This window comes from Physella acuta, unplaced genomic scaffold (genome assembly GCF_028476545.2).
Source record: "Physella acuta isolate Inbredline_101_S28 unplaced genomic scaffold, ASM2847654v3 ptg002136l, whole genome shotgun sequence".
NCBI lineage: Eukaryota > Metazoa > Mollusca > Gastropoda > Physidae > Physella > Physella acuta.
The window spans coordinates 51,972-72,284 of record NW_026733637.1 but is presented as its reverse complement, the minus strand read 5'-3'; the positions used below and the strand labels follow the sequence as shown (position 1 = coordinate 72,284).

The 20,313-nt window shown below is 38.0% G+C and overlaps 2 protein-coding genes across 10 annotated transcripts in view; one reads left to right on the top strand and one right to left on the bottom strand.

Annotated features, from left to right (window-relative positions):
* Nucleotides 1–3,907, bottom strand: part of LOC131932315 (neurofilament medium polypeptide) — a 30,237-nt gene extending 26,330 nt beyond the window's left edge. For all 9 annotated transcript variants that reach the window (XM_059289190.1, XM_059289197.1, XM_059289192.1 and 6 more), the window contains exons 1-2: nt 3,613–3,907; nt 79–128 (exon numbers count right to left, since the gene is read on the bottom strand). In XM_059289190.1, coding sequence (XP_059145173.1) covers nt 79–128; nt 3,613–3,784 — 222 coding nt within the window. In that variant the 5' untranslated portion in view covers nt 3,785–3,907. The remainder of the gene's footprint in view (nt 1–78; nt 129–3,612) is intronic.
* A 7,534-nt stretch (nt 3,908–11,441) lies between these two features.
* On the top strand, nt 11,442–13,910 carry LOC131932312 (uncharacterized). The gene has a single exon (XM_059289186.1). The coding sequence runs from the start codon at nt 11,442–11,444 to the stop codon at nt 13,908–13,910; it is 2,469 nt and encodes an 822-aa protein (XP_059145169.1).
* The last annotated feature ends 6,403 nt before the right edge of the window (nt 13,911–20,313 follow it).

Below are 20,313 nucleotides of genomic sequence, written 5' to 3'. Positions count from 1 at the left end.
GCTGACAAAAGAGGCAGACAACCATAAAACAAAACAGGGAAAGGAGGAAAAAAAAGTAAGAATATTTAAAATTGTTACCTTTTCATTTTTACAAGCTTCTTGAAATCTGTCTTTTGCTTTAATAAGATCTGTGAAAGTGATATTAAAACAATAGTTAAAACTAGTAGTACTTATTTACGTTTGGACCAACCAAATGCTTAGGTGGTTCAAGATATTTAACATATTGCTTAGTATTTCTTTGGACTTTGCCGGCAATGGTTGAGATAAGGATTATGATGCATGAGCAACCCATGAGCGATTTAACTAATGCCCTCTTGTACGCCCCACAGATTCCACTTATGAGCGTTCACCCGTTGTCTACTGAGGCAAAAATGGAGCCATATAAATAAGAATACTAGCATAGGGAACAGACTTAAACAAAGAGAGTTACAAAATAATTCTATAGGAAGATCATGCATAAATGCATGTGTTAGCTGCACAGCTTGTATCTTTGTTACACAGGACCATATTGTAACAGATGTTGTCTTTGTTAAGCAGCAGAAACTTACAACACATATTTGTCAATGGAGATATTTTAAAGCAGATGTTCTGTAATATAGGGAAGTGTACATTTTTCTGTGAATCTATGATGGGAAGAAAAATGTACTTGAAGCTTCCTTAAAGCACACCATTACAAACGTAAAAATAATAGTATGAACATTTAGTATTTCTTGAGCTGAACTAGATGGGATTACCATGCAATGCTAAACAAATGCCAGTAGGACATTACCCACTGGCCATTTTGAGATAGCTTTGGATAGGTTAATAAGTTTAGATATCTGTTTGGTAAAAAAAAACAGTAGGCAATTAAAACCAGTCCAATTACCTCAACCCTTGATCATTTGGAGATAGAAATGTGATAGGATTAGCTTAGGCTAGGGATAGGGTTACGTTTAGGGTTAAGGATAGGTACTAAGTAAGGATTAGTAATTACAGTTTGGAATAGGAGTGAGGAGGAGAGTGGGGAGGGGAAAATGTCCTAGACTCAGATAAGGTAGAGGTTAAAGATTATCACAAGGAACAGGGTTAGGATTAAGAATTAGGATATGATTAATTGTAAAAATAGTGTTAGGCATGTCTATTGATAGGAATAGAGTTAGAGAGCTGGATGTGGAGATATAGAGGGATAATATAAGTATTTAGAGTGATTGGGTGGGGGGGGGGGGGGGAGGGGTGGAGTGCCCAAGACCCTAACAAGAATAATGAATGTAAAGATAACAAGGCCATAATAACTAATACATGAATTTTTCTTATGTAAATAATTAAAATTTAAAATTTGCAATGCAAGTAAGGTATACAATAATGCATACATAACATGTTCAAGATGCTATTAAATTAGTGTTTATGAAGCAACTGTTCTGTTCGAAGTGTGTATGGAGATGTTTTTAGACGTCAGAAATTATGATAAATAAATGACCAATAATAGAAACCATAAAAGGTCAAACATGGCTTCTTCATTGTTTTTTATGGTTGTTGTCATTTGCCAATTGCCTACAAACAAATTTCTCAAATTAAAAACAACAAAAAATTTAGCAACAGAATGAGCTTGGCCTAGATCTGGTGTCTACTCAGGATAGGATGTAGAGTCTAGTTCTTAATATTTTTTAAATTAGAAAATTATTAAACTAATTATTTCATGAGAAATGATAGAAATATTTACTTATTTATTAAGCCTATTGTAATTTATTTCGTCTTGAAATTTATCTAATTTATTAAGAATCTGGCTTTAGTTGGATAAACAATATGCAGTATCAAGTAGATGTCGGAAAAATTGAGAATTAAATAGCCAAGTGGTAGATTGCGATATTTAGTGGTGAAATTTCCTATTAGTTGCTAGACTTAAAATTCTTTGTGAGAGTTTGTTTTTGTTGATATCCTTGTTAACTCTAAAAGATGTAAAAACTGCAAGAGTGTAAATACTTTTATTCAAATCAAACAAACCTGTTCATACTATATTCTATCCTTTTTTATTATTTTACCATCTAATATCTAAATTATAAAACTTCTTACATACTAGTATTACATTCATTACTCATACAAGTTGCTCTCACAGCCACACTCTCAGTTAACCCATACATATTCACCATTCCTCTACTTCTGTTTTCAACAACTACTTGAAATTGATCCTCACATGCAACAGTAGGTGGGCACTATAAATAGATGAATCACCCTGTATTAACTATTAACAGCAAACAACACTAAGAAAGTGTGTGCCTTTGGAAATTTGAAAATGATTTCAGCTGAAAACCTAACTAGACAAATTTTTCTTAAAAGTAAAACTGGCTGCAAATATTTAGTTCGGTCTATAGTATAGGCTATACTTATTAATCAATAATTTTTTTTTACAATCTGTATTCTGAAAATTTCTGAATATGTTTTGGGTAATCTATCGTTTAGGTAAGTAAAAACGGCAGAGGCTAGTAATGTGCGACAAAGATGCCTCATTCTTAATAGAAGTATATTGTAATATATTTGTCAAATATTATAGATAATTGATAATTGAATAATAAACCAAAATCAATGGCTAAATATATCAATACAGGTCAGAAAATAACTTTAAACAGCAGTGTTTACGAGCAATATTTGCTATATAAACAGCAGCCATTTGTAAAATTGAGTGGCTTCCCCTGAATCTCCCGCTATAAGGTTACAAAAAAAAAAAACCAACATAAAAGGGCTTTGTTGCATCTGATGAAAACATCGTTAGTCTTTATTTATTATTATTACTGAAAAGCTTTAATACAATTGTTTAAAAACAAGTACATGAATGAAACATTTTAGTAACTTTCAAAACATAAATTTTCTTTAAAATGTGAAATAATTACTAAAATGTAATGAAGCACATTCTTTTCACATTACTAGCTTGGCCGATTTTACGTCTTAAAGCAATAGATTACCATGTCTTGTTAAGATGGTATGAAATTAAAGCTGAAAAATGGTGTTTAGTTTAAAGTTTATGAAAATAATCACAAAAAGTCAGCATGTAACTTACAAGTTGCAATGAACTTTTATTTTAGATCTAGGTTTATAATTCATACTACTATGCTACCTATAAGCCATAAGGCCCTATTGTTAGGCCCTAATGCCAGGACTTTTACTATTACTATTAAATTATCAATTATGGCCTATAGTGGCACTAATATAGCCTAAACTACTAAGCTTTTCGTTAGTTGAAGCCTAGATCTATATTTAATAGGCTAATACTATTATTTATAGGCCTATAGTATAGCCTAATAATAGGCTATTTATTATTTTATTTATTAAGAGTAAACAAGCAGAAACCTAGAGTGCCCTAATAATATATTCTATACTAAGTCCTAGTTTACTCCTGGATTAGATAAGTAATCATAAGTTGTTTCTTCTTTGCAGACATTTTTACTCTGGAAAGATCCTAAAAGAAGGGAGGTGGGAAGGGGAGGGGGGTGGTGGTTGAGTGTTGACTAGATTAAAAAAGTAGTGTTGAGACAGGCACTTGTAAAATAGCATACAAGAGAATCTAGAATCTATATAATCTAAGTCTATTTGCTTTATGTTCTTATTTTTAAAAATAATTTCACTTGGCTGATAACTTACCTTGAATTTCTGTTAGTTTTTCTTCAGATTCCCGTTTAAAACGCATTCCGTTCATCTCTGCGTCTCGAAGACGGTTCTGCGAACCGTTGTACAGATACGTCATATATATTAGCAACATAATAAAAACCGCATATATAACATTTTTAATCGGAAATCCTCCCCGACCATGCATTGTGACAGATTTTAGTTCTTCCAGATTTGAAATGTTATCGATAAACTTGTAGAAAAAGTTGTGTACTCCACAAGGAAACGGCTACTGTAGTGACAAGTCGGCCATTAAAAACAACATGGCGACGTGTCGCGATGGTAAGCAAAGCTAATACTGAGTTTGTTTCGAAAGGAGGATTTCTTGTATTCAGAGAGTGGGGTGGGCTCCCCCCACCCCCTCCTTACTGGGTGATCATGTTAAACAACTTTAAAAATCGTGTTTAAAATTCTATTTTAGAGAATGTGATGAAGAGCATTTTGGACGTTTAGAAAAATATAAACGTTTGCATTTAGGTCCAGACCTACTTGTTGAATAATCATTATTAAGAATAGGACTTAAAGGAATAATAAAAACACCATTTAGGAGTAAGGGGCAGTTAAGCCTGTCTTAAGGTTTGGGATTATCTTGTACTAGGCATACTGCCTAGCTTCGCTTAGGTTTTAAAAAAAATTGAGCAATTGAATGATTAATTAATAGGTGATTGGCTGCTAAGGGCCTAAATTTATACAGTGGAGTAAAGTAATATCCGTAACATATTGATGGAATATTCGCAAACTTATTACTCGCACGGTAATTAGAACTGCAAGGGGTTTCTTAATAGTATCAATCAAATATTATAATAAATTACTTTCGCAATTAATTTTTACAATTTCAGTAAAATGCAAAACTTAATTTTTAACAAAATATTTATTTAAAACAATGCTATACTTTATGATTTTTGTTTTTTTCTTGAAAAGAGTATAAAAAATATTTAAAAATTATTACATTAAAAAGTTACCTCCCCTGTTCATAGACCAAATGACCAAATCTCGTATAATGAGAATTTCATTCACAGTAATTTTTAGCCCTCTTAGAGGGCTTTAAGACTGACCAACAGTTTTTCCATACGGCGTAGTCATCTATAGAGGTGTATACAAAAAATTAGCCAGATGTAAAGACGGTAAGTGCCCTCAAATCCGTTTTGAAATGACCCTCTGTTTTTCCATAAAATACAAAGATTATATAGGGAAATACGACTGGTCAGTTTTGACCCATTTAACGAATTTTCCCGGACATGGCGAGTTTTTTGTGACACCCCAAGGCGTTCTCCTACCACCTCACAAAATTTCAAGGGGGGTCGTCGGAGGAAATTTTTTTTCGTAATAGAGCTCATATAAAGAGAATTTCACTCGCGGTCACTTTTTAGCCCTCGTCGAGGGCTTTGAGTAAAACCGACAGTTTTCCCTAAAGATCAAGCCATTTACCTAAGAGCATGCAAAAAATTAGCTAGATGTAAAGACTGTAAGTGCCCTCAAATCCGTTTTGAAATGACCCTCTGTTTTTCCCATAAAATACAAAGATTATATAGGGAAATACGACTGGTCAGTTTTGACCCATTTAACGAATTTTCCCGGACATGGCGAGTTTTTTGTGACACCCCAAGGCGATCTCCTACCACCTCACAAAATTTCAAGGGGGGTCGTCGGAGGAAATTTTTTTTCGTAATAGAGCTCATATAAAGAGAATTTCACTCGCGGTCACTTTTTAGCCCTAGTCGAGGGCTTTGAGTGAAACCGACAGTTTTCCCTAAAGGTCAAGCCATTTACCTAAGAGCATGCAAAAAATTAGCCTGATGTAAAGAAGGTAAGTGCCCTCAAATCCGTTTTGAAATCACCCTCTGTTTTTCCCATAAAATACAAAGATTATATAGGGAAATACGACTGGTCAGTTTTGACCCATTTAACGAATTTTCCCGGACATGGCGAGTTTTTTGTGACACCCCGAGGCGTTCTCCTACCACCTCACAAAATTTCAAGGGGGTCGTCGGAGGAAATTTTTTTTCGTAATAGAGCTCATATAAAGAGAATTTCACTCGCGGTCACTTTTTAGCCCTCGTCAAGGGCTTTGAGTGAAACCGACAGTTTTCCCTAAAGGTCAAGCCATTTACCTAAGAGCATGCAAAAAAATAGCCAGATGTAAAGACGGTAAGTGCCATCAAATCCGTTTTGAAATCACCCTCTGTTTTTCCCATAAAATACAAAGATTATATAGGGAAATACGACTGGTCAGTTTTGACCCATTTAACGAATTTTCCCGGACATGGCGAGTTTTTTGTGACACCCCGAGGCGTTCTCCTACCACCTTACAAAATTTCAAGGGGGGTCGTCGGAGGAAATTTTTTTTCGTAATAGAGCTCATATAAAGAGAATTTCACTCGCGGTCACTTTTTAGCCCTCGTCGAGGGCTTTGAGTAAAACCGACAGTTTTCCCTAAAGATCAAGCCATTTACCTAAGAGCATGCAAAAAATTAGCTAGATGTAAAGACTGTAAGTGCCCTCAAATCCGTTTTGAAATGACCCTCTGTTTTTCCCATAAAATACAAAGATTATATAGGGAAATACGACTGGTCAGTTTTGACCCATTTAACGAATTTTCCCGGACATGGCGAGTTTTTTGTGACACCCCAAGGCGATCTCCTACCACCTCACAAAATTTCAAGGGGGGTCGTCGGAGGAAATTTTTTTTCGTAATAGAGCTCATATAAAGAGAATTTCACTCGCGGTCACTTTTTAGCCCTAGTCGAGGGCTTTGAGTGAAACCGACAGTTTTCCCTAAAGGTCAAGCCATTTACCTAAGAGCATGCAAAAAATTAGCCTGATGTAAAGAAGGTAAGTGCCCTCAAATCCGTTTTGAAATCACCCTCTGTTTTTCCCATAAAATACAAAGATTATATAGGGAAATACGACTGGTCAGTTTTGACCCATTTAACGAATTTTCCCGGACATGGCGAGTTTTTTGTGACACCCCGAGGCGTTCTCCTACCACCTCACAAAATTTCAAGGGGGTCGTCGGAGGAAATTTTTTTTCGTAATAGAGCTCATATAAAGAGAATTTCACTCGCGGTCACTTTTTAGCCCTCGTCAAGGGCTTTGAGTGAAACCGACAGTTTTCCCTAAAGGTCAAGCCATTTACCTAAGAGCATGCAAAAAAATAGCCAGATGTAAAGACGGTAAGTGCCATCAAATCCGTTTTGAAATCACCCTCTGTTTTTCCCATAAAATACAAAGATTATATAGGGAAATACGACTGGTCAGTTTTGACCCATTTAACGAATTTTCCCGGACATGGCGAGTTTTTTGTGACACCCCGAGGCGTTCTCCTACCACCTCACAAAATTTCAAGGGGGGTCGTCGGAGGAAATTTTTTTTCGTAATAGAGCTCATATAAAGAGAATTTCACTCGCGGTCACTTTTTAGCCCTCGTCGAGGGCTTTGAGTGAAACCGACAGTTTTCCCTAAAGGTCAAGCCATTTACCAAAGAGCATGCCAAAAATTAGCCAGATGTAAAGAGGGTAAGTGCCATCAAATCCGTTTTGAAATCACCCTCTGTTTTTCCCATAAAATACAAAGATTATATAGGGAAATACGATTGGTCAGTTTTGACCCATTTAACGAATTTTCCCGGACATGGCGAGTTTTTTGTGACACCCCGAGGCATTCTCCTACCACCTCACAAAATTTCAAGGGGGGTCGTCGGAGGAAATTTTTTTTCGTAATAGAGCTCATATAAAGAGAATTTCACTCGCGGTCATTTTTTAGCCCTCGTCGAGGGCTTTGAGTGAAACCGACAGTTTTCCCTAAAGGTCAAGCCATTTACCTAAGAGCATGCAAAAAATTAGCCAGATGTAAAGACGTTAAGTGCCATCAAATCCGTTTTGAAATCACCCTCTGTTTTTCCCATAAAATACAAAGGTTATATAGGGAAATACGACTGGTCAGTTTTGACCCATTTAACGAATTTTCCCGGACATGGCGAGTTTTTTGTGACACCCCGAGGCGTTCTCCTACCACCTCACAAAATTTCAAGGGGGGTCGTCGGAGGAAATTTTTTTTCGTAATAGAGCTCATATAAAGAGAATTTCACTCGCGGTCACTTTTTAGCCCTCGTCGAGGGCTTTGAGTGAAACTGACCGTTTTCCCTAAAGGTCAAGCCATTTACCTAAGAGCATGCAAAACATTAGCTAGATGTAAAGAAGGCAAGTGCCCTAAAATCCGTTTTGAAATCACTCTCTGTTTTTCCCATAAAATACAAAGATTATATAGGGAAATACGACTGGTCAGTTTTGACCCATTTAACGAATTTTCCCGGACATGGCGAGTTTTTTGTGACACCCCGAGGCGTTCTCCTACCACCTCACAAAATTTCAAGGGGGGTCGTCGGAGGAAATTTTTTTTCGTAATAGAACTCATATAAAGAGAATTTCACTCGCGGTCACTTTTTAGCCCTCGTCGAGGGCTTTGAGTGAAACCGACAGTTTTGCCTAAAGGTCAAGCCATTTACCTAAGAGCATGCAAAACATTAGCCAGATGTAAAGAAGGTAAGTGCCCTCAAATCCGTTTTGAAATCACCCTCTGTTTTTCCCATAAAATACAAAGATTATATAGGGAAATACGACTGGTCAGTTTTGACCCATTTAACGAATTTTCCCGGACATGGCGAGTTTTTTGTGACACCCCGAGGCGTTCTCCTACCACCTCACAAAATTTCAAGGGGGGTCGTCGGAGGAAATTTTTTTTCGTAATAGAACTCATATAAAGAGAATTTCACTCGCGGTCACTTTTTAGCCCTCGTCGAGGGCTTTGAGTGAAACTGACCGTTTTCCCTAAAGGTCAAGCCATTTACCTAAGAGCATGCAAAACATTAGCCAGATATAAAGACGGCAAGTACCCTAAAATCCGTTTTGAAATCACCCTCTGTTTTTCCCATAAAATACAAAGATTATATAGGGAAATACGACTGGTCAGTTTTTACCCATTTAACGAATTTTCCCGGACATGGCGAGTTTTTTGTGACACCCCGAGGCGTTCTCCTACCACCTCACAAAATTTCAAGGGGGGTCGTCGGAGGAAATTTTTTTTCGTAATAGAGCTCATATAAAGAGAATTTCACTCGCGGTCACTTTTTAGCCCTCGTCGAGGGCTTTGAGTGAAACTGACCGTTTTCCCTAAAGGTCAAGCCATTTACATAAGAGCATGCCAAAAATTAGCCAGATGTAAAGACGGTAAGTGCCCTCAAATCCGTTTTGAAATCACCCTCTGTTTTTCCCATAAAATACAAAGATTATATAGGGAAATACGACTGGTCAGTTTTGACCCATTTAACGAATTTTCCCGGACATGGCGAGTTTTTTGTGACACCCCGAGGCGTTCTCCTACCACCTCACAAAATTTCAAGGGGGGTCGTCGGAGGAAATTTTTTTTCGTAATAGAGCTCATATAAAGAGAATTTCACTCGCGGTCACTTTTTAGCCCTCGTCGAGGGCTTTGAGTGAAACTGACCGTTTTCCCTAAAGGTCAAGCCATTTACCTAAGAGCATGCAAAAAATTAGCCAGATGTAAAGACGGTAAGTGCCCTAAAATCCGTTTTGAAATCACTCTCTGTTTTTCCCATAAAATACAAAGATTATATAGGGAAATACGACTGGTCAGTTTTGACCCATTTAACGAATTTTCCCGGACATGGCGAGTTTTTTGTGACACCCCGAGGCGTTCTCCTACCACCTCACAAAATTTCAAGGGGGGTCGTCGGAGGAAATTTTTTTTCGTAATAGAGCTCATATAAAGAGAATTTCACTCGCGGTCACTTTTTAGCCCTCGTCGAGGGCTTTGAGTGAAACTGACCGTTTTCCCTAAAGGTCAAGCCATTTACCTAAGAGCATGCAAAAAATTAGCCAGATGTAAAGACGGTAAGTGCCCTAAAATCCGTTTTGAAATCACTCTCTGTTTTTCCCATAAAATACAAAGATTATATAGGGAAATACGACTGGTCAGTTTTGACCCATTTAACGAATTTTCCCGGACATGGCGAGTTTTTTGTGACACCCCGAGGCGTTCTCCTACCACCTCACAAAATTTCAAGGGGGGTCGTCGGAGGAAATTTTTTTTCGTAATATAGCCCATATAAGGCGCCGGTCAGTCGAGGTCAGTTTTGACCCCTTCCCCGTAGACTTTTCGGCCAACCGTCACCGGCCCTCGTGTTCTATCGCCCCAAGGCACCATCGTGCCAAATTTGACGCGCCTGCGGCGCCGGGAAGTGCCCTATCGGGCACCTGACCACTTTGCTTTATATATATAGATTTAACTGGCTGTAGAACTCCGAGCCTAATCTTGATAATTCAGGCTTTATCTCATTGCAAAATATTCATTTAATTAATAGTAATTAATAATTTAAAATAATATAGACCTAGACCTGTAAGACTAAATATGACATTAGTTGCACCTACTCTTAAAAACTTCAACACTTTAAACTGCAATAACAAACTACATTCTTCCAACTTCACGATACAATTACATACGATGCTCATTAACTCAAACGAACGTACCCTATATTTGTACAATAAACAGTAGCGTAGTTAGGGGGCGGGGGGGGGGGGGACACATATGTCCCCGGGCGCCGACCTTAGGGGGCGCCAAAATGGGTTGGAAAAATAAATTGCAAGGTTGAGGGGGGGGGGGTGCAAATCGATATCTCGAGGGGGGGGGGTGCAAATCGAAAGTTTGAGGGGGGTGCAAATCGAAATCTTGAGGGGGGGGGGTGCAAATCGAAAAGTTTGTCACCGGGATGGGTCGCTAAGCCTCTGACAATAAATACAATCCATCGACATGTCTAGGTCATATATAACCAAGGGACTCTTCATTCCCTAGTGACAGTCGAGTCTTTTTGAGTAAGTTTACCTTTTGCATAATTTTTGTGCATATAATTTATCATTTTCAGCCAAGCAATTCCACTTTATTTTACCAAAACCCAATACTGTAGTGAATTTGTTAGAAATTAGTCAATTGTGCTTAGTAGGGCAAGAAGAAAAAGTCATATCTTAATAAATAGTTGTTATTATAGCATGAAAATTGGAAGAACTATTAGGCCAAGCTTGATCTTTAATTAGAATATCTTAGTGTTAGTTAGGAGCAAGCCGATATTATGGAAATCTACTTTAATTAGGTGTATTTGATGATATTTTTACAATATTTGCATGTTTGAAGTATTATTGTTGAAGAACAACTTATTGATGTTTATTGTAATTTGTATCATTGTAAAGGGAATTGTCTGTGGTTTCAGAGGATAAGCTTATTAGAATTTTAGGAGATCGCGATAAGTTTTTATATAGGGTTAATTGGGGTCGGTTAGCACGAAAGCGGGGGAAATTTTCACAGGTAAGCGTTAGAATTCGTGCCAAGAGCAAGGTGTCATCCGAGACGCTCGCGGGTGGGGTATATAAGCCAGGGGTTAGCCTTAGAGGGGATGGAGAAACGACGGCCCTAGCCAGTAATTTATGCAGCACACGTATTGGCGCTATAGTCTTGTTAGATGCGCGCTACACAGACAATTCCCGCTCAAGAAAGATAGTCAAATAAAGATTTACAGAAGACGGCTTATTCTTCATTCTTGATCGTCTGTAACTGTGACTGAGAGTGAGAAATAGAAGAGAAGAAGAACGTTACATTTGATAGAAGCAAGAATATTACAATAGAACAGCATATTTTGAGAGCAGTAAAAACGTTACATTTGGTGGCAGCGAAAAGAAACGATCTTTAACACGCAACCAGAGAGACTGAAAGCAGGCCAGTTAGTACAGAGGAGAAAAATGGCAGATATTGAACTACAGGCTCAAATAAGAAACCTGCAAGAAACGATTAAAGAACTCAGAATCGCTAGACAAGATGAGCGACCATTAAGTATGAACCAGGCGTTACCACAATACGACGGGTCAGCACCATTTCAAGTGTTTTGGAACAAATTTCAAGCAATATCTCGCATTAACAGCTGGGATGAAGATAGACAGCTACTGCATCTACCAGCTTGTTTGGAGGGGAGTGCGGCCAACTTTGCATTTCTTGAACTCACTCAAGTTGACCGAGCAACGCTTGAAACGTTTGTCGCAGCACTGAGCGCTAGATTTGACACCAGGGTGGGCACCGCTACACATCTGACCCAGTTAGAAAATAGAAAGATGTCAGCAAGGGAGACAACCGCTGAATATACGTCCGATGTGAAACGACTGACGGCCATGGCTTTCCCGTCAGCTGACCAAGCAACTAAAGCAACAGTTGCACTGCGCTATTTTCTCAAGGGGCTACAAGATCCTCACCTCGCGGGTATCATTGCCGCCCAGCGCCCAGTTAGCACAGATGAGGCCAGAAACATTCTGGACGAATACCTCAGTGCTAGAGACAGCACAACAAAAACAAAAATGTGTTCGGTGCAGGAGCAGAGCCAGATAGATAGCCTACAGCAGGAGGTGAAAAGACTACAAGAGATGGTAATAAGTAATCAACGTAGGCCCAGCGACTCGGGATGCTACACTTGTGGGGGCAGACATTTGGCTAGGAATTGCCCAAGAAATAGTAGATTTCAAGAAATAAACCAACGTCGGTCAACTAATAGAAACAATTATCAAGCCCGGCCGACCCAAGCTACAGCCAGAATAAATGAAATCCGACAGAATGATACAGATAACAATGATGAAAATCTTTTAGGCCTTAACTTTCTGAAAGTAAAAGCCGCGGCAAGCAACAAGCAAGTGGACGTGCCAACAGAGATTTCAATCCGTAGTGTTGCCCCCGGGTGTTCAGTAGTGGTGACTGTAACGGTAGCAAGACACAATATGATGTTTCTGGTAGACACGGGCGCTGCTGTCACTGTCATGTCCACAAGAGCCTTCAACAAGTTACCACAAGCCAGTAGAAACAAACTTCAACCCATGGACAAGAAGGTCACAATGCAATCTGCAGGGGGTGACAAAATAAACTGTCTAGGCACATGTACAGTAGATATGAGAGCTGGCAATGTTGTCACAAGGTGGACAACAGTCATAGCTGACATTGAGGAAGATGGTTTCTTGGGGATGGACTTCCTAATGAAACATGAGTTTCAATTTTCGGCTAAAAAGGGCTTATACCTCAATGGTAGAAGAGTCCCAACACAGACCAGAGGCAGAGAAAAGATGTTCAAAGTAGAAGACCAAAAATGGCGGTCCAACTTCTACAACTTTAATGACGCAGTTCCAAGAAGCACACAAAATACACATAGAGTGGCACCAGTTGCCGCAATATTGAAAGCTTCTATTACAGACCAGAAACATGATCGATTCTATCTGCGGAAGAGTCTACAGTTCTCCCAGCAGGAAATTCAGAAGGCTCAAAAGGATGATAATATTTTGAAGAAGTGTATTACCTGGGTGCAGAACGAACAGAGACCTGAACAGAGGGAGTTAACCGCAGAAGGCCGGGAACTCCGCTATTACTGGCTGAATTTTAACAGACTGACACTTGCAGATGGCATATTATGCTGGAAGTGGGTGACAAAAGAACGGAAGACAGAACTAAAGGTGATAGTGCCACATCTCCTAATGTCTAAGGTTCTAGACAAGTGTCACAATAACAAGGGCGCCAGACATGTTGACATTCAAAACACATTAGCCAAGGTACAAGAATATTATTTTTGGTTTAGAATGAAACATGAGGTCACCAACTGGGTGAACTGTTGCGAGAGATGTCAAGTTAGGCAACAACCTGTCGAGAAGACAGGATGCCTACACGAGAGGAACAAAAGAGACTACGACCTCAACATTGTCTCCAATGACTACAATGTTGGAGATGTAGTGTTGTGTCTGGAGGAGGCGAGGAAAGTAGGCGTGAGTAGGAAGCTTGCTCCCAGACACTGGAAAGGTCCATACGTCATCATAAGGAAACTGAGTGACCTTCTCTTTGAGATAGAGAACAAGGACAAAAAGACAAAAGTCGTGCACCACGACAAACTAAAACCATTTCACCAAAGGGAACCAACGAAATGGATCGTTGACTTACAACTCAAACTTCATCACGATGGTGGTTCACCTCAACTGTCGGAATACTCAACGGACGATGAGACAGGCGACAAAGGTCAAGACACAGAGAGTCAGCTGTCGGAGAGAGGAAATGATCACGGGGCTGATGAAACAAGCCCAAAACTAACTGTTACTACACACAACGACGCAAGGGAAAATACAAGACCCCGACGAGAAATCAAACGATTGTTCTGGATTATTAGGATACCGTGTAAATTCTTAAAATAGTGTTCTAAATTACTTAAATATCGTGTGAATTCTTAAATAATGATCTGGATTATTAAGATACCTTGTGAATTTTTGAAATCGGGTGTTTTTCATTACATTCCTGGATGTGAATGTATTATAACGAATTGTAAGTAGATACAGTTTAGCTTTGTGCTAGGACCAATATAGAAGCTTTAGAACCATTACAATTATACTCATGGTTTGGTCTGTGAACATACCACAGGAACATTGAAACTATAAGATGTACATATCTAACCAGAAGGAACGTAGACATTACAAATGCAAAACAAGACTGTATAATAACTTCATGTTAATCGATATTACAATGGAGCCAGTTTCTGATTGTTTTTTGTTTAAATTGAACATGATGTTGCATTTTGATAATTATAATTGATGTTGATGATGTATCATATTTATGAAGATGTGATTTAAGATGTTGAATATACAAAGCCTTTAATAAACTAAATCAATTTTGAGGACAAAATTCTTAACTTTGGTAGGGTCAAATGTAGTGAATTTGTTAGAAATTAGTCAATTGTGCTTAGTAGGGCAAGAAGAAAAAGTCATATCTTAATAAATAGTTGTTATTATAGCATGAAAATTGGAAGAACTATTAGGCCAAGCTTGATCTTTAATTAGAATATCTTAGTGTTAGTTAGGAGCAAGCCGATATTATGGAAATCTACTTTAATTAGGTGTATTTGATGATATTTTTACAATATTTGCATGTTTGAAGTATTATTGTTGAAGAACAACTTATTGATGTTTATTGTAATTTGTATCATTGTAAAGGGAATTGTCTGTGGTTTCAGAGGATAAGCTTATTAGAATTTTAGGAGATCGCGATAAGTTTTTATATAGGGTTAATTGGGGTCGGTTAGCACGAAAGCGGGGGAAATTTTCACAGGTAAGCGTTAGAATTCGTGCCAAGAGCAAGGTGTCATCCGAGACGCTCGCGGGTGGGGTATATAAGCCAGGGGTTAGCCTTAGAGGGGATGGAGAAACGACGGCCCTAGCCAGTAATTTATGCAGCACACGTATTGGCGCTATAGTCTTGTTAGATGCGCGCTACACAGACAATTCCCGCTCAAGAAAGATAGTCAAATAAAGATTTACAGAAGACGGCTTATTCTTCATTCTTGATCGTCTGTAACTGTGACTGAGAGTGAGAAATAGAAGAGAAGAAGAACGTTACATTTGATAGAAGCAAGAATATTACAATAGAACAGCATATTTTGAGAGCAGTAAAAACGTTACAATACTTACAAGGTATATAACTCGTCAATATGAAACATTAACTTTAATATTTGAGTTACTGCCCTTTTTACAGAAAAATGAGACCGCATTATTCTTTAATTGAAGATTGGATCTTGTCGGGTAATTTCCGCAAAATCTTTACCCCCCCTCCACCCCCAATCCTAAAAAAATGTTTTATACAAAGAAGCTATGAATATCATGCATCTTTTACGCCTCGATTTTATTGAAGTGGGTGAGATTCGGAGATGTAATTAATAATTTTCAAGAAAAGGTCTGTTTTGGTACCTTTAATCCCAACCTCAACCCTTATCCTACCACCAACCCTTACCCTACCACCAGAGGCGTAGCGAGGGGGTGGGGGGGATGCGGACCGCACCGGGAGACACCATTTAAGGGGGTGACACCAAATCAAAAAAAAGGAAAATATATAGAGAAAACTTGAGGGTGGAGTGCAAATCGAAAATTTGAAAGTTTGTCCCCGGGAAAGGTCGCTACGCCTCTGGGTGACACCATTAAGTGCCGCACCGGGTGACACCCGACCTCGCTACGCCACTGCCTACCACTAACCCTAACCCTCAAGGCGGATACAGAGTTGTTTTGCGTCTAGACATCAGAAGTAGGTCTCAGTGGTGGGGTCTAACTTTTCGCCCATGCACTTTTCGCATTAGTGGCGGGGCTTGTCTGGACTAGACCCGAAGGTTTCAAATAAGGATTCTAGTTTTACTGGATAAAGTTTCATATAAGGATCGTATTTTTAGTTTTATTAATTACTGGGTGAAACATGGATATAGCTGATAACCTTGAACTTTTGTACATTAAAATATAGAATACCCATTTAAAAATATGCAGCAGATATTCCTTCAAATGTTGATACCTAGAAGTTTGTTTTCTATATAAGAAAACTTTATAGTGATTTTAAACACAACAGCCCAAACAGGAAGAACACTACTTTAGTTGTAAAAACATGTTGTCAATAGTGTCGAGCCTACAGTTTTAAAAAACTATTTTCAGTGACACAAATCTACAGCAGTTTTATCATTCTAACGCTAATAAAATTCTTCAACTAATTAAGTTAGACTGACAGTAAAATAAAATTTAGTTTTTTTTTGCTTTGAAGGTCTTCTACACTCAAATTACTACGGAGAATCCTATACATCAGTATCGGAATAACAAAACGTATTTTATTGAAATTTTAGATCGGTTCACACAATATTAAGATTTCGCTTCTTACACCGTCCTTAGCAGTGCCGCCGGGCATGATGGCAAAAAAAAAAAAAAAAAAAAAAAAAAAAAAAAAAAGAGGAAGCAAGTTAAATAAAAGCTTAAAAAAAATAAAATGAAGGTATACATATTTTTTATTGTGATTTTAATGTTGGATGCTTAATTTTTCTAAAATGTTGACCAGCGATATTTTAAAGAGAAGCAGGTAGAAAATGCGTTCTTTAAAAAAAATCTACCTCCAATTTCTCAACGAAGCTGCCGGAAACCTACTTCAAGATTTTTATCTCCCCCCATTCCTCCCGGCCTACCTCTCACAAGATTTACGCTTCATCTTCGTTTTCTGTGTGCTAACTCAAGGGTGCCATCTTTTCAGCTTTCCACATCAATCCTGCTTTACCATAGCTCTTTAAAAAAATATCTCCCGAACCATCTACAAAATCTTTTCTTTCGCGAATAGCTTCACGGAGAAACGCGCTTTTATGCTTATCTGTTTTTCTTTCTTTCCTCCCATAATTTCTTTCTTTTCCAATATTGGGTTAACAGTTTCATAATCTGTCCACACGTCAGGCAACGGAATCGCAAGTCCCTGAGGATTTCGCCTCGGACTCTTATCGGCCTAATCCTACCCGCCTAAAGGGTCCTGTTACAGTAGCAATTCCTTGACATAGATTGGTCCCGCTCTCACATTACCCCTAACTCTAACTCATCTGCCATTATGGCATAACCATTGTCTTTACATCACAGGGCATAGCTCCCCATGGGCGGCATATCGCCCGACCTAACAACAGCTTTTACGAACCGTGGTGAACAGAGCGTTAGTTTGTTTAGACACTACGTAATCTCGCGAGCTTTTTTTATTTATTTTTAGACCAGAACTCTTCAGTTAGTAGATTACATTTTTTTGTAACTATGAAGAGAAAATTGCAAACTGACAGACTCGAAGTTAATTTAAAAAAAATAAATTAATCGGCTAAATTCCCTCTCATTTACTTTAAGATTTATCGCCATACCATTTACAGATCATATTCAGTTAATTAAGCATTATATTAACTATGACAAATTTACGGGAAAGGCCTATTTTAGAATTTCAGATGTTTTTTTTTTTAACAAAAGTTTACAAAAGGATAGTCATTTAAAATACATTTTTTCGACATAAGTACAATGAACATTAATAACACAACAGTATTTTCTTAGAATAGTTTGTAATAATCAATTGCGCTATGATTTATTAAACTAACGGTTTCCAAAAAAAAAAAAAAAAAAAAAAATTATTCAAACCGGAGAATGCTCAAAAAATATTTTTGTTTTAATCTGCGGATTTTCATTTTCATCGACTGATTCATAAGCAACTTCCTATGTGTTTGGATGGACTCAAGATAAAATAACTAAAAGTCTAAAAGCAAAGGTAGTATTGGGAAAATTTTGTGTGGAAAAAAGGGGGAATAAACGCGTACTTGGGGTAAATAATAAATGTATGAGGGAAAAAACAGAATTTTAAAAAGATACGTAACCAAACTCAAGAAATAAAACAAAACAAAAAGAAATTACAACTACATCAAACATGTTTCGACGTTTATTCTTGATCAATTAAAAAAAATATAAAAAGTTAAAAAATAAAAACCAAACAAAATACTTCTACAACAAGAATGTCAGTAAGTAAATAATAACAAAATCTACCAGTTAACAGACTTCCCACCCCACCCCACCTCCCAACACAACACGCCACCCTTCGCCTCTGCCACCCTCTCCCCTGTCTAACCGTCTCACCATGACATGACGACTGACAGCCCCCCCCCCCCCCACTCCCCCACCCCCCCAGCGGAGATTGCTCGCGCCTAGACGGAATCCCCAAAAGCTCAGCTTGTAGAATCACAGTCAATTTGCCGAGGGGTGCCGTTATCACGAGTATCTGGACTTATCTCGTCTACACTAATCACGTGGATTTCCTAAACAGGCTCGCCTATAATGAATTCTGACGTCTTAAGTACTCGCACACAACTTGGGTTGAAGACATCTTGTAATTGCTTGCCGCTACCATTCGATATTTACACGGACCAGGAAGGCCTATATTTACAATGTACTGATATATATATATATATGTATATATATATATATATATATATATATATATATATATATATATATATATATATATATATATATATATATATATATATATATATACATATAATTTTATATATAAACAATATAAAACTAAATAGGACAATTACGTGTTAATACTAGTGTCTTAAGTTACTTTAGGAGCTCTCCATAAAACACTTGACTTTCCGAGGAGAGAAAGGGATCGGATTTTTGCAACAAGGTGGGAGGGAAGAGGGAGGGGTTGGTTAAAATGTGTGATGTCAAAAAATCGACTAGACTAAAGAGCTTGACGTAATTTTCGGACGACCCGTAGCCCATTTATATCTGACTGGTGTGTTTCATGGGTCCGTGACTTTTTCATGACGACATTATGCGCCCAGCTCAGTTGAGTACGCGACCAGTTGAAAAGCATGGCACAATTATATTTTGCCTGTCCATTTCCGAACTAGCTATTAGTCCCAATTAAAAGCTGTCCTTATCTTTCTAAAACAATACTGAATGGTTCTTGGTTTCTGACGGTTCTCGGTAAATACACGAACAAAGCTATCTTCTATTTAGGAGTATAATTATTTCTTGTTTTGCTTATTCTGAGGAAAAAAACAACGTTTTACAGAGGCGTAGCGACGCTTCCCGGCGCCCGGGGACAAACTTTTCGATTTGCACCCCCCCTCAAGATTTCGATTTGCACCCCCCTCAAACTTTCGATTTGCACCCCCCCTAAAGATTTCCATTTGCACCCCCCCCCCCTCAAACTTTCGATTTACACCCCCTCAAGATTTCCATTTGCACCCCCCTCAACCTTTCAATTTATTTTTCCAACCTATTTTGGCGCCCCCTAAGGTCGGCGCCCGGGGACATATGTCCGCCCCCGCCCCCCACCCCTCGCTACGCTACTGACGTTTTAACAAGATTTATTGATTGCAAGCTTAGTGTGCAGAAAAAGTTTGCTTAAAAAAAATTCATAAAAAACGTTTTAATAACAAGCTTTTATGTAATGATGCACTAAAAAGTAGAAAATAAATTATAGACTACTATTTAAATAACTATAAAGAAAAGCGTGGGTCACTTTAGTATCTATTGGATACCTTTACTAATGTTATGGAAGACACCCACGCTTTTCTTTATAGTTATTTAAATAGTAGTCTATAATTTATTTTCTACTTTTTAGTGCATCATTACATAAAAGCTTGTTATTAAAACGTTTTTTATGAATTTTTTTTTTCAGTACTTTACATGTTTTATCTACAATAGAGTTACATGACTAAAAACCATTGCGCGCCTACTGAATATCACGTTCAGTAGGCGCGCAATGGTTTTTGAACGCAGCCATTACGTGGTCGTGATGGCGCAGCTATTGATGACGCGTGTGGTGTGGTTGGCTAGACATGCCTACTAATTCGGTCCAAATTTTAATTAATTCATAAAAAATCAATTAGGCATCCAATTAAGTCAAATTTAGTTTCAGATTGCATTGTCTTCATGTCTTGACCCACGTGCCAACTGTGAATCGTGTCGGTCAAGTAGAACTGTCCGAATTTTCACTCCTGCGTTTCCGTCTAGACAGACTGACGACTGACGACAGACTGACGAGGAAGTGAGTTAAATAAAAGCTTGTAAAAAAAATTCATAAAAAAAATTCATAAAAAACGTTTTAATAACAAGCTTTTATGTAATGATGCACTAAAAAGTAGAAAATAAATTATAGACTACTATTTAAATAACTATAAAGAAAAGCGTGGGTCACTTTAGTATCTATTGGATACCTTTACTAATGTTAAGGAAGACACCCACGCTTTTCTTTATAGTTATTTAAATAGTAGTC